The sequence below is a fragment of the Strongylocentrotus purpuratus genome, unplaced genomic scaffold (genome assembly GCF_000002235.5).
Source record: "Strongylocentrotus purpuratus isolate Spur 01 unplaced genomic scaffold, Spur_5.0 spur5_scaffold_4, whole genome shotgun sequence".
Classification (NCBI taxonomy): Eukaryota; Metazoa; Echinodermata; class Echinoidea; order Camarodonta; family Strongylocentrotidae; genus Strongylocentrotus; species Strongylocentrotus purpuratus.
In genome coordinates this window covers 18,892,554-18,906,171 of record NW_022145610.1, presented here as the reverse complement: position 1 = coordinate 18,906,171, position 13,618 = coordinate 18,892,554, and the positions used below count along the sequence as shown (strand labels likewise).

The 13,618-nt window shown below is 39.1% G+C and overlaps 1 protein-coding gene across 1 annotated transcript; it reads right to left on the bottom strand.

The window, feature by feature from the left end:
• Positions 1-1,007: 1,007 nt before the first annotated feature.
• On the bottom strand, positions 1,008-13,565 carry LOC105441456 (sulfotransferase 1A1-like). Its single transcript, XM_030997210.1, has 6 exons — positions 13,385-13,565; positions 12,597-12,853; positions 10,581-10,698; positions 9,536-9,633; positions 8,786-8,972; positions 1,008-1,129 (listed from the first exon to the last, which is right to left on the bottom strand). Exons 1-6 carry the CDS (start codon positions 13,536-13,538, stop codon positions 1,008-1,010), a joined length of 936 nt encoding a protein of 311 aa, XP_030853070.1. The 5' UTR covers positions 13,539-13,565.
• Between the last annotated feature and the right edge of the window lie 53 nt (positions 13,566-13,618).

Sequence of the window (13,618 nt, the reverse complement as noted above, 5' to 3'; positions counted from 1 at the left end):
AAGCTGACTTAGATCTGATCTTTTTTTTTGGGGAATAAAATCAACCAAATCAATCACACTCTCTCTCTCTCTCTCTCTCTCTCTCTCTCTCTCTCTCTCTCTCTCTCTCTATCTCTCTCACACTAACTCTTTCTCTCACCCCCCTCCCCCCCCCCCCCCTCCTCTCCTCCTCTCTCTCCTTTTCCCCTCTCTCTCTCATCTCCAGGTTTTCATTTGCCACCATTTAAACCTTATCCATGGATAATTCTGGAAAATTCGAGTCTTATACATTAAAGGTTCCGACCTGATATGCAGTTGTTCCTTATTTTTTTTTTATGTAGTTGTCGTCGTTGTTGTTGTCGTTGTCGATGTCTTCGTCATTGTTATTTTATTTAGTTTGTAGACTTCTATGGCGCTTTAAAAAAAAATTGTTGAATATTCACACCTATATAATTTTTAATTAATTGGCCCTACACCTTTTTGATTATACGATTCTAAACAAAAATGATAAAGCTAAGTACACTGTACTTTTTTTTGGTGGTATTTTATTTATTTAAGATACAACAAAAGGACACATCACAAAATTTACAACATAGGCTACATTTTGTTAAATTTAGTTGATATGTTACAATAATAGCGTCGTGGCATTGATATTGTAGGTATTATCATGGCGTGCTAATCATAACCATACAGTAGTCATAATCACAATAGTCCTTCTCTTCTAGTACCTTCTTCTTCTCCTTCTTCTTCTTCTTCTTCATCAGTCTTTTCCCTTCTTCTGCATCATCATTCATCATGTTATTGGAATGGTATACCATAATGGTATTTATCTTCTTCATACAAACATAATATATAGGCCTACATACAGAGTATTACAAAAATAATTGAAATTTAAACTACATAAATACATGTAGAAGAGTAACATTACAGATAATAAGAAATTAAATACATCAGAATTTGAGAAAAATAGGAGGAACCTGTAAAGAAAACAGAGCTTTTAAAGCTATAGGTCCCATTTCTATCGATGTTTATTCAAACGTAAACGAGAGATCTGTGCCGGGATCTGTGTCAGCCATAATGTTTCGATACCATTCATCAAATGCTTCGTTCTGTGCCACGGTGAAGTGGTTCTTCCAACGACCAACTATTCCTGTATTTGAAAAGAAAATGAGTAACAAATTTTTTGAAAAAGGAAATATGAAAGTCAAACAATCTTTTAAAGGGATCCGGTAACTTTGTCTCAGATTCTGAAACAAAATTATGGATTTAGCTCATGCTGCAATGATAACTATAAAGCTTTAGGTCAGTCAGGAACCCCACTGGAAATAAGCTCTCGAGCTTTCGTGGGTTATCCTGTTCAAGCTGACTTATTTTTGATCTGTTATTATTGTATATTGTTGTATGTTGGAAGCTTGTCGAATAAAAATCGATCGATCGACTTTTACAAGCCGATCACCTGTCTGATTATCAAGATATTTATGATTGGAAATCGAAACCAAATGTTGCGTTTGCCTAACGGTTTTCATAACACTACAGTCTATTGGGGAAAACGAGTATGGTTAAAACCGTAACTCAAAGATTTTTACTTTAATTTTGAGGCACTTCTCGATCATTTTTCAGCGCATTATTTAGGGCTCCAATATTACACCATATCACAGACAATGATAGCTCCTAGGTTGTGTATCTCAGATTTAACATTGTAAAACGATCCCTTTCAACCAAAATGGTAACATTAGTAAACAAACACAATCTTTAAATCATTGGAGCATCTATTTGACTTTATAATTCCTGGATTTGGTTTCTGTTGTTGTCCCTGTTATTGAACAAAACACCACAACTATACCTTACCCATCTGGCTATGCATTTTTTCAACCAAAACATTTAATTCTTTTGAATATCAAAAATGTATTGCTATTCATGTATTGTATAAGTTTAATATATCATCTTATTGCAAATATGGTAATACAATTCGAATTTCTGTATATGTACCAAGCAATTTGCCAAGGTCGTTGGAAACCAAAAACAACAGAATTCCAATTTTACTACCATGCATATAGTTTTACGTGTAATTTTACTTTGTCACTGATGTACACCTTGTAACAGAAACTGCAATTCGGCTCTCGGGCCGCGAATGTTTTTTAATGAAATAAACCATTTTAAATAAATAAATAACTAAATCATGAGGGGGGAAAACAGTTTTTTTTTTAAAATAAATATAAATACTTTGTGATCAGGATCGGTTCTATTGGGGGAGCTTGAACAATTGTGTGTATGGGTTCCCCAAGCCCCTCCCCCCTCTCTCTCTAGAACCGCTACTGTTTGTGAATTCTATATTTTCGAGCCGACTGATATTTTGCTCAGTGGGGGGGGGGGGGGGGGGATGCAAATCGCGCCAACAAATATTTCGCTCAGTAGGGGGTGGAGGGGGGATGTAGTGAGCATTAAAACAAAACAAAAATTGCCCCCGATATTTCAATTTAAAAAAAACGTTTTACTCCCCCCCCCCACTTGGTCGCCCAAGGGGGGAGTTTAAGCCGCCGAACCCCCCCCCCCTCTAGATCCACCCCTGGGGCCTACTCGATTGTGCAGCTTCTGGCGTAGACTTTGTGGCTATTCAAAAGTTTCTCCAAATGTGTGTCTCATTACTGTAGAGGAAGGGACATAGAAAGGGCTCTCAAGCACTGCGTGCAAATTTGTAATAGGATTTAGGTGCAGGGTAGCCTATTATGGCCCGGGTTAAAATTCAGTTGTTTTTTTTTTTAAAGTTTATTAGACCCAGTACTGATGATCCTATTTTATCTATACCATGTGATTGCCATGTGTACGCCCCATCGAATAGCACCTCATTTGTGTTTCTTGTTGTAAAGGACTTATTGGCTTGCACCCCATGCAGTAGCATATTATCATTGTGTTTGGTCTTGTTATTGAAAACAAGATCAAACACATCATCATGATCTACAGGGTGTAACCAAATATTTCTTAACAACAAACAATTGAAATTTCTTTCAGGAAGCCTAACAATAAAAACTGTTTTTTTATTATTCAAAGAGCATTGTAGAGACGATAAACAAACAAGAATAGAAATACTTGAACATCGTTAAGCGTGAGACCGTTCACTTCTTTCTCTCGCCGCAAATAATCCGAACAAAAGAATCAACCGAGGGGAATCAACAGCTGTTAAACGAAATTTATCATGGGCCCTGGAAAAAGTAATTAATATACAAATAATACACAGCAGTAAAGGTATTGGTAAGAATTACCTTTGGAACAGTCTAACACACCAGAGGCGGTAGCCGAGGGTGTTTGGATTGTTTTGGAGGTATCAAGTGTGGGTTATTATAATGCCCGAACAAAATTATGTGTATTATTTTGTTTTATAAGATTATGTTTTATTTGTTTCATAAATTATGTTTTATAACATGATTTTACTCAGAGGCGGTTCTCCCGGGGGGGCAGGGGGGGGCACAGTGCCCCCCCACTTTTTCAGATACCCCAAAAGTGCCCCTTTTTACATAGGAAAAGTGCCCCTTTTATTTTGTAAGAAGTGCCCCTTTTACATAGGAAAAGTGCCCCTTTTACTTTGACAAGTGCCCCTATTACTAAATAAAAGTGCCCCTTCCCCCTTTTCACCTCTGACGAGTGCCCTTTTTATTTTTGACACGTGCCCCTTTTCCTTCGACATGTTCCCATTTTCCTTTGCAATAAGTGTCCATTTTCCATTCTCATAAATCTTGAAATTATCTTTAATAAGTGCCCTTTTTAATCTCTAGTAAGTGCCTCTTTTCAGGTACGAGAGGTGCCCCTTTTCACTTTTGATAAGTGCCCCCTTCACTTCTGATAATTGCCCTATTCAAAACTGAGAGGTGCTCCTTTTACTTTGACAACTGCCCCTTTTTTCCTTTGTAAGAAGTGCCCCTTCTCCTTTTAATAACTACCCCTTTTTTAAACTCGGATGAGCACACCTTTAATTTTAACATGTGCCCCTTTTTTTCTTCTAATAAGTGCCCCTTTTCCTTATGATAAGTGCCCCCATTAAAAAGAGAGAGCTCCTTCCCCTTCTCATAACTACCGCTTTCCCTTTCTAATAAGTGCCCCTTTTCCTTATGATAAGTGCCCCCATTAAAAAGAGAGAGCTCCTTCCCCTTCTCATAACTACCGCTTTCCCTTTCTAATAAGTGCCCCTTTTCCTTATGATAAGTGCCCCCATTAAAAAGAAAAAGCTCCCTCCCCTTCTCCCCTATCAAAATCTGATGGGTGCCCTTTTTCCGTCAACAAATGCCTATTTCCCATTTTCGTAAACGCCTCTTTTTCATCAGGTGAGTGCCTCTTTTCAGGTGAAAAAAATGCCTCATGTTCACCTCTTATAATTATCCTTTGTACTTTGACACGTGCTCCTTTTCTTTTCTAATAAGTGTCTTATCCCTTTCGATAATTGTCCCCTTTTCATGAAATCATTAAACATGCCCCTTATTTAAAGCGACTAAGAGCAATTTCCCCCAAAGTTCGCTCGCTGCGCTCGCTCGCATTTAAAGATGATATAATTATGTTAGTTATCAAAGGTCTTTTCAGTCTTCCGTTAAGAGAATGTGCTTATAACCCCATCACGATTGGCTTTTTTCCTCTTTATAAGATGTAATTTTTCGCACTGCGACCTCGCAGATCTTTAAAATTTTTCTCGCTCGCTTCGCTCGCTCGTAAATGCATATTCAGACATCCCACCCAACTGTAAAGTATGATGCTTAAGCGATATCTTGTATGATGTATGAAGAGAAACAAATATTGAAATCATCCCTGATAATGTAATCACAATGCAGGGGTATGTACCAATGTCTAAAAAATTGTATATTTTCGCTTTGAGATTTCCCACTGTAGGTGCCCTTTTTTCTTCAGAAAGTGCCCTTTTTTGTTGGTGCCCCCCCCCCCACTTTGGAAGTCGCTCGACCGCCCCTGATTTTACTAATGACCGGTCATTATTATCCAAATTACGCGTTAGGCAAAATAAATGCTTGGTCACGTGTACGGTTTTCAACCAATCGTTTGATTAGGATCCACGTCATCATCTTATAGTATTACTTGTCAGTATTATTCAAGAGCAGCAAAGGCGAACGATTGTCGCTACAATTCAGAAATCGGTGCTTGGATCGATTGCTCTTCCCTCAAAATTTCAATGAGATATCAAGCTACATACAACTAAGATCGACAAAAAAGATTTTGTCTTGAAAACAGTCAGAAAACATTTGAACTAGAATGAATAAAACATAATGCAAATGAAAGAGACTAGAATGAATTAGACACAAGTTCATTGTACCATGTTAATCATCGAGGACCAATTACCCAAGCCAAATTCTAGCCAGATGCACAATGGTAAGCTTAAAGACAATGGGCCGTATGCATAAAAAGTTGCAATTGCTTGTGCTAGCCTTTTACTTGAATCCGTATGCATAAACATAAGCAATTGCTTGCAAGCAAATGCTTTTGCTAGCAAGCACAAGCAATTGCTTGATGTCCGCAAGCAATTGCTTAAAGATCAAGCAATTGCTTAAAAACGTATGCATAAAACGAACCTTTTGCTTGTTCTTATAAGCAATTGCTTACGTTTTTTCAAGCTCCGTCATAGCAGCTTGAGCTCTTGCTTAAACGGGACGTTCGCGGTTAAGCATCATGTTTATGCTCGTTAGAGAAAAACCAAAGTTGTACAGGAGTAGAATAAATATGTGTATTTGGGTGTGCGCTTGTGTGTGCATGTATCGGTGTTTTTTTTTCATTTTGTTCTGAAATATGTCATCCTGGAATGTTATACTGCCATGTCAGGAAAGGCTACCCCACACGCATGACATTTGAATACACTACTAGTATGCGAAACCCGCCTTTGTTCTCCCATGAATGATGTTCGCACCGGCGTGACGTCGCTATTGTTGAGATCGTAAGCAATTGCTTGCTGGAGGCAAGCAAAAGGTTTGAGCACAAGCAAAATGTTATGCATACGGATTTAAGCAATTGCTTGAGCTTGATCTTTTGCTTGACAAGCAATTGCTTGTGCTTGAAGCAATTGCTTGCAAGCAATTGCTACTTTTTATGCATACGGCCCATTGATTCATGACAAATTGTCAATGGGCCGTATGCATAAAAAGTAGCAATTGCTTGTGCTAGCCTTTTACTTGAATCCGTATGCATAAACATAAGCAATTGCTTGCAAGCAAATGCTTTTGCTAGCAAGCACAAGCAATTGCTTGATGTCCGCAAGCAATTGCTTAAAAACGTATGCATAAAACGAACCTTTTGCTTGTTCTTATAAGCAATTGCTTACGTTTTTTCAAGCTCCGTCATAGCAGCTTGAGCTCTTGCTTAATCGGGACGTTCGCGGTTAAGCATCATGTTTATGCTCGTTAGAGAAAAACCAAAGTTGTACAGGAGTAGAATAAATCGAGAAAAAATTGTTCCCGAGACCTATCGGAAACTATTCCGTTTCGACAAAGAGAACAATGGGCCGTATGCATAAAAAGTAGCAATTGCTTGCAAGCAATTGCTTCAAGCACAAGCAATTGCGTGTCAAGCAAAAGATCAAGCTCAAGCAATTGCTTAAATCCGTATGCATAACATTTTGCTTGTGCTCAAACCTTTTGCTTGCCTCCAGCAAGCAATTGCTTACGATCTCAACAATAGCGACGTCACGCCGGTGCGAACATCATTCATGGGAGAACAAAGGCGGGTTTCGCATACTAGTAGTGTATTCAAATGTCATCCGCCAAGTAGTGGAGCGTGGCCTCCATGCTCTCCACCGTTGTCAGACATCCTCCCCGTTTTTCATCATGTTCAGGTATGAACCTGTGTGCTAACCACTCAACGTTCTCTTTGTCGAAACGGAATAGTTTCCGATAGGTCTCGGGAGCAATTTCTTCTCGATTTATTCTACTCCTGTACAACTTTGGTCTTTCTCTAACGAGCATAAACATGATGCTTAACCGCGAACGTCCCGATTAAGCAAGAGCTCAAGCTGCTATGACGGAGCTTGAAAAAACGTAAGCAATTGCTTATAAGAACAAGCAAAAGGTTCGTTTTATGCATACGTTTTTTTAAGCAATTGCTTGATCTTTAAGCAATTGCTTGCGGACATCAAGCAATTGCTTGTGCTTGCTAGCAAAAGCATTTGCTTGCAAGCAATTGCTTATGTTTATGCATACGGATTCAAGTAAAAGGCTAGCACAAGCAATTGCTACTTTTTATGCATACGGCCCGTTGAGTGGTTAGCACACAGGTTCATACCTGAACATGATGAAAAACGGGGAGGATGTCTGACAACGGTGGAGAGCATGGAGGCTACCCCACACGCATGACATTTGAATACACTACTAGTATGCGAAACCCGCCTTTGTTCTCCCATGAATGATGTTCGCACCGGCGTGACGTCGCTATTGTTGAGATCGTAAGCAATTGCTTGCTGGAGGCAAGCAAAAGGTTTGAGCACAAGCAAAATGTTATGCATACGGATTTAAGCAATTGCTTGAGCTTGATCTTTTGCTTGACAAGCAATTGCTTGTGCTTGAAGCAATTGCTTGCAAGCAATTGCTACTTTTTATGCATACGGCCCAATGTCATGATTGTATTCTCTAGACGTATTGCAAAAGATAATCGGGATAATAAGGATCAGATAGCAGCAATGAAGACGGCTTCATAATTATTCAGATACTTTTGGTTTCTAAAATCTACTCTAAAAAAAGGTAACATTTATTTGGATGAAAAGCCAAACTTTTTATGTTTATACAGTGTTATACTTTCTTGGTAGTAATAGGCAGATGCCGTACATGAAAGAAAGAAAGAATGTGGTAGTAAGTTTAAAATCGATCAACCTTGACTAATATAAATGCTGATAAATGAATCAACCGATCACCAATGGAAATAAACGGCGTGAAACAGAATAACTTGAGAGGGAGAGAGAGAGAGAGAGAGAGTGTGTGTGTGTGTTTAGCAACATAACGTGGTATAATTTTGAAAGTAACTGTAAAGGTGACATGTAATATTGTGCCCCCCCCCACCCCCATGCTCAAGCTCGGATTGACGCCCATGGATGTTTGGCGAGTGGGGATTGGACCTAGACTACACCGGTTTTACGCTGTTTTTAACATCGGGGTGTAGGTTTGGGGGGGGGGGGGGGTCCTCAAAAGGGCTTTAAAACCGGATCTTCAACTCTTCTCTTCTCCTCTCCTTTTCTCTCCTCTTTTCTCTCTTTTCTTCCCCTCTTTTCTCTCCTCTTTTATTCCCCCTTTTTTTACCTTTGAAAATTCTAGGGGGTTCGATCGTACCCCGGCCCCCCAACTCAGTGTTATTTAGTTTTTTTCTTTTGTTATACGAGCCTTTTTCAGCACCCCCCCCCCCCCCCTTCAGCAAAAGTCCGGTGTGTAAAGTCAATACGGGTAGACCTTTTTCTTTTGTTACGAGCCGGAGAGTTTGGGAACACGCATGGTATCTCTCCGTTCACGGAGTGGGGGGGGGGGGTCGAACCCCCCCCCCCCCCCTGGTTAGGGCTTGTTACAGTAATATGACGATTTTCACCTGTTCAAATACGATTTATATTAATATCGTAGGTTGGATATCAAACTTTTCAATAAGTGTGATTAATAAAAAGAGATTATTGCTGATGTAAGTATACAAAATTTCAATTTCATGGATGAAACTGATTCCATTTTAAGGATTATCATACATTTTGAAAGTTAGAAGAAGAAAAAAATGGAAAATTATCTCGATACTGTATAGCGGGTTACTGGCTAGCCACTATGCAAATGGGCAATATAGAGGCGATTATATTTACCTTTGTTAAGGAACGTATACATTCCTGATGCATTACTGACGAGGTTTTCTTGCCCACTCTCCGCCAATTTCTGAAATCTTTTTCTCTGCGATTCAATGTGGCTGAGCTCAACAACGCGCTGTAGTGTTTCATCCGATAGTGGATGACCAATACCTGAAGCAATCTTCTGAATGTTCTTGGCAGGTTCCTGTTTTTATTAGAGTCAAACAATAGAAAATAAGTTGATATCAATACATTAAAAAAAAAAAATATATTGTTCAAATTAGAAGGACTCAACTGCAACCTAAGAGAAGTTTTCAGCCAGTGGCGTACGATGGAGCCCGAATGGCGGAAAAGAGGAGAAAAAAGAATTATGGAGAGAGGGGAAAAAAGCAGACAACAGTGCACACCCATTCCACAACTAGGAAAACATTTTTGTAACACTATTTACATGTTTTCCTAGTTGTGAAAGAGGCTGATGTGGTTTTGTTGCCTTGCAATAGATAATAGAGAATTTTAGATTATTTTGCACGTCGACATAGTGGACTGCTACGTGATGTTCTTTTAAGGCACTTTAACGCGAAAACATTTTCATACAGTTTCATATAGATTAACACAAACCGAGAGTTTTTTAGAATGTGATGCGAGCTTTTACAGAATATCCTTACCTGTATATTATAGCGGTACAAGAGGGGGGGGGTGGTCTTTTTTTTTGGGGGGGGGCTGAAGCCCGCAAAAAAAATCTTATACGAAACCGCTCCTGATGCTTACCTTTTTGAGATCTTCATAGAAGACAAACGTCACATTCTCGTGGTCACGTAGCTCCCAGAACTGACGGACATGTTTCGGCCAACAACCCCAATTCATTGCTGATCAAATTAATGAGAAAAATAAGAAAAGGGACGAAGAGAGTAATGTCTATACCTTTTCAATTACCATGCTTTTCATCACCAATCGCCTACCCATTAAGCTCCTATATTTTATTAAAAACCAATTTATAGATAGATTTTTGCAAATCGTCACAATCATGACAAACATTTTTCTAGTAATTTTTTTTTAAATAACAAAACAATAAATAAATAAATAACAAAAAAACAAAAAAAACGATTACAATTTGGTCCCCCTTCCTTTATTTTAAGCAAGTAAATTAGTAAATGATTATTGAAAATAGTTATATAAACTGGCCGCCACATTAGTTCTCTTTCTCTCTCTCTCTCTCTCTCTCTTTCTCTTTCTCTTTCCCCGCATAAACATAACACGCGGTGGTGCCCTCAAAGGTTTGCAACCAAAGTTTGCACGGATGTTGGCCTACATTGTACTACTTCAATCTCAAACGAAGACTCAAAGTATTTATATCCCATTTCTTTGATAAAATCGGTGACAGTTCCATGTGTTTTATTACAAAAGGAGAGGGGTGGGGTGCAAAGGGGGCACAGTCCATAAATCGCTCTGACAAAGCAAAACATTCTTAACCAGATTTAAAAAAAGTAGAACCTTTTGGCCCGAATTCACACTAGGAGGTTTGTCGACAAACCTTGGTTTTCGTACGTCATATGACGCGTTTTACGCGTTTTTCATAAACCGGGTTTGTAAAGAACAAAAGGAGGTTTGAGCTCAAACCTTGGTCTGAGCTCAAACCTTGCTTTGTGAATTCGGGCCATTGGGTTTTAAAAAAAATGTGCACAGACCATACAGTAACAAAATGTAAGGTATGCCATATCGGATTTTGCCGTTTTGCGTGTGCCCCCCCCCCCCCCAGTCCCACCACTGATCGACATTCCTCTATGCCCTCTATGGGAGTGATAAAATGATTTACTGTAGTTCATAAATTCCTCTATGGTTTTATCCACGGTAAGTGAATAGACTGGGTCATCTTTGACGAACTCGAACCAAGATAAGATGGAGTCCTTCGGATTGCGTGCAGTGTAGATGACCTGGATATAGGTGATTCAGAAACGAAAGAATGAGAAAAGTATGACATGCTTGTAAAGAACTATTACGGACAGGGAGACAAAATTTGTACAAAGTAGGAGTAATATGAACAATAGGCCAGTTTCGTAATGTAACCAAATTTAATGCATACGTCTTTGTGAAGTGCCTCAATACAAATTATTTCATTCACCTGATAGGAATAATAGTGTTTCAATAGTCAGAATGCAACGGCATATATTAAGTGTTGCTAGGTAGGTCAAGCCATAATGTTTGTCCTACCTGACAACAACTAATGTATGCAGTTCGGATTCTGTCTATTGAAATACTATTATTCTTATCAGGTGAATAAAATAATTTGTATTGAGGCACTTTACAAAGACTTATGCATTAAATAGGCCAGTTTCGTAATGTAACCAAATTTAATGCATACGTCTTTGTGAAGTGCCTCAATACAAATTATTTCATTCACCTGATAGGAATAATAGTGTTTCAATAGTCAGAATGCAACGGCATATATTAAGTGTTGCTAGGTAGGTCAAGCCATAATGTTTGTCCTACCTGACAACAACTAATGTATGCAGTTCGGATTCTGTCTATTGAAATACTATTATTCTTATCAGGTGAATAAAATAATTTGTATTGAGGCACTCTACAAAGACTTATGCATTAAATTTGGTTACATTACGAAAATGGCCTATTTGGTTACATTACGAAAATGGCCTATTAGTAACAACACCCATACCAACTAAAAATACTGATACATAATACGTACATGGGAGCAGGCGTGGATCCAGGATTTCTTAGGGGGGAGGACCAAATCGTGCCGGCCGATATTTCGCTCAGTGGGGGGTAGTGAGCACTAAATTGTTTTTCTATTTCGTCCCCGAAAATTTGAGTTTGATAGTGAGCGCTTTTTTAAAATCCTAACCCCCCCCCCCCCCCCCCTTAAGCAAAAAAAGGAAAGGTAATTTATCTGGTCACAATTTTTTTAAAAACTTTTTTATTTTGCCAGGGGGGGGGGGGTAAGGTCCGCTCGGTCCCCCTGGATCCGCGCCTGCATGGGAGCACAAACACTGGACTAGAGGATATCGACATCGATCGGCAGGCAAACAATCATATAGGGTCAGGCGATCTAGCATCACCCTAGGTATAAAGGGGCGGTCACAACCAGTTACATCCCTCCCCCAAACACACTCAACCAAACATATACCCCGACATATACGCATGCGCAAGTGCATGACAGGAAAAACCTGGAACCATGCAGTGGGCATTTCACAAAACTTGTCATCAGTGACAAATTACAGTTTTTGTAAGCTACTGAAATCCATGCTTCTGATTAGTTATCAGCATATTTGTCACTGATTTTTGCAATTTGTCATTAAAAAGGAGCTTTAATTGTGAAACGGGTGGATATCCTCCGGGTGGGTCGCTCCATTCATCTGCCATTATTGAAACGTCCTAGAAAGCGCACTCAACCAAACGAGCTGATAGTAGAAATACATGAGCAGACATACATTGGACTTGATGATATACTCAGTCAGACCATGGGACCATGGACCTATAACTGTTTAAGCCTATAGAGTGTCGGGTGATCTATCGATCATCATCCTAATATAATACAGTCAAACCTGCTTTAGTGACCACCTGTCTACAAATACCACATTAATTTTGTCGTTTCCCTTGAAAATATTTTCTCATTGAAACATCTACTGAAGGAACCTGTACAATAAGACCACCTGCCTATAAAGATCACTTTTCTTGTCACCCTTGGGTGGTCTTTTTAGACAGGTTTCACTGTATATAGTTCAGAGCGATCTCTTGACCTGCTTCCTGAAACAGCTAACCAATCGGACCCAACCAAACGTGCTAATCGAAATAATATACATGAGATAACACCCACCTTTGACTTGAGGATATCCTCAGGCAGAAGGTCTAAGGTCAGGTGATCAAGCATCACCCTAGGTGAGGGCGCTCTCTCGACAACGTCCAGGAATGGACTCATGTTCACAGGATGTATTTTCTCCTCTTCCCTTGTGGCGGGAAACGGTTGATCCATGTTGATCATCTCCGGTGTCGAGGAGTAAAGGGATCGGTTGATCTGATCCGGATCACCGTCGCTTAGAATGAGTCCAACAATCTCCATCATCCAGTGGGTTCCTATCCGGATGAAAAGGTAATCAGAGGTTGGATCACATTAATTTTTGTTCTTGTCCTCTTACCGAGGTGTTTTATTTCACATATTTCACATTTCATATATATTTACATCAATTTACATTTAAACATAATAAAAAAAGACAAAAGTATAAGCAACGTAGACCTTGCCGATGGTAAGTTTTTATAACCTGAAAAGTAAAACACTTTCAAGTAGACCTATACAATAATTCATCTGTTGATCTCTTGAGGCCCACTTATAGACTACAAAACGATTCTGTCTCAAAATGACCACTCATCGATAAGTGAAAACACCATTGGAAAAAACATCATTATTTCTAGGCCTATATAATTTCATAAACAATAAAAATAACAACATCAATGTTGCGACTATAGGCTTGTGATAACCTCTTGTATATAATAACGTCTTTTTTTTCTTTTCAAAAGTTAACATTTTGGATTTCATGACATCGTAGTTTTGGGATTTGCCTCTTTCCAAAGACGAAGAAGGTGTATATATAAAGAGCGACCTCTCACCTGCTTTTGGAAAGGACAAGAGCCAAACATCATCTGATCGGACTGGAAAGGTCCTCAACCGTTTGATACTAGAATCCAGGACAAAGTTCGGATACATAACTCCTTTAAATTCATGCCTCAAGCGGTAAAACGGAAGGTTCTGGTTTACAGCCATCTACGGAAATGCAAAAAGTGGAAAGAATATTTACAAAATTACAATTCACAATTATTGTAACAACATGGATTGGCGATTTA

Excerpts from the sequence above, each read along its gene's own strand:
- LOC105441456 (XM_030997210.1), bottom strand. The coding sequence starts at position 13,538 with ATGGCTGTAAACCAGAACCTTCCGTTTTACCGCTTGAGGCATGAATTT. Across the intron at positions 9,634-10,580 it reads AGAGGAATTTATGAACTACA|CAATGAATTGGGGTTGTTGG; the intron begins GTAAATCATTTT and ends TAATTTGATCAG. Across the intron at positions 1,130-8,785 it reads GTATACGTTCCTTAACAAAG|GAATAGTTGGTCGTTGGAAG; the intron begins GTAAATATAATC and ends TTTCAAATACAG.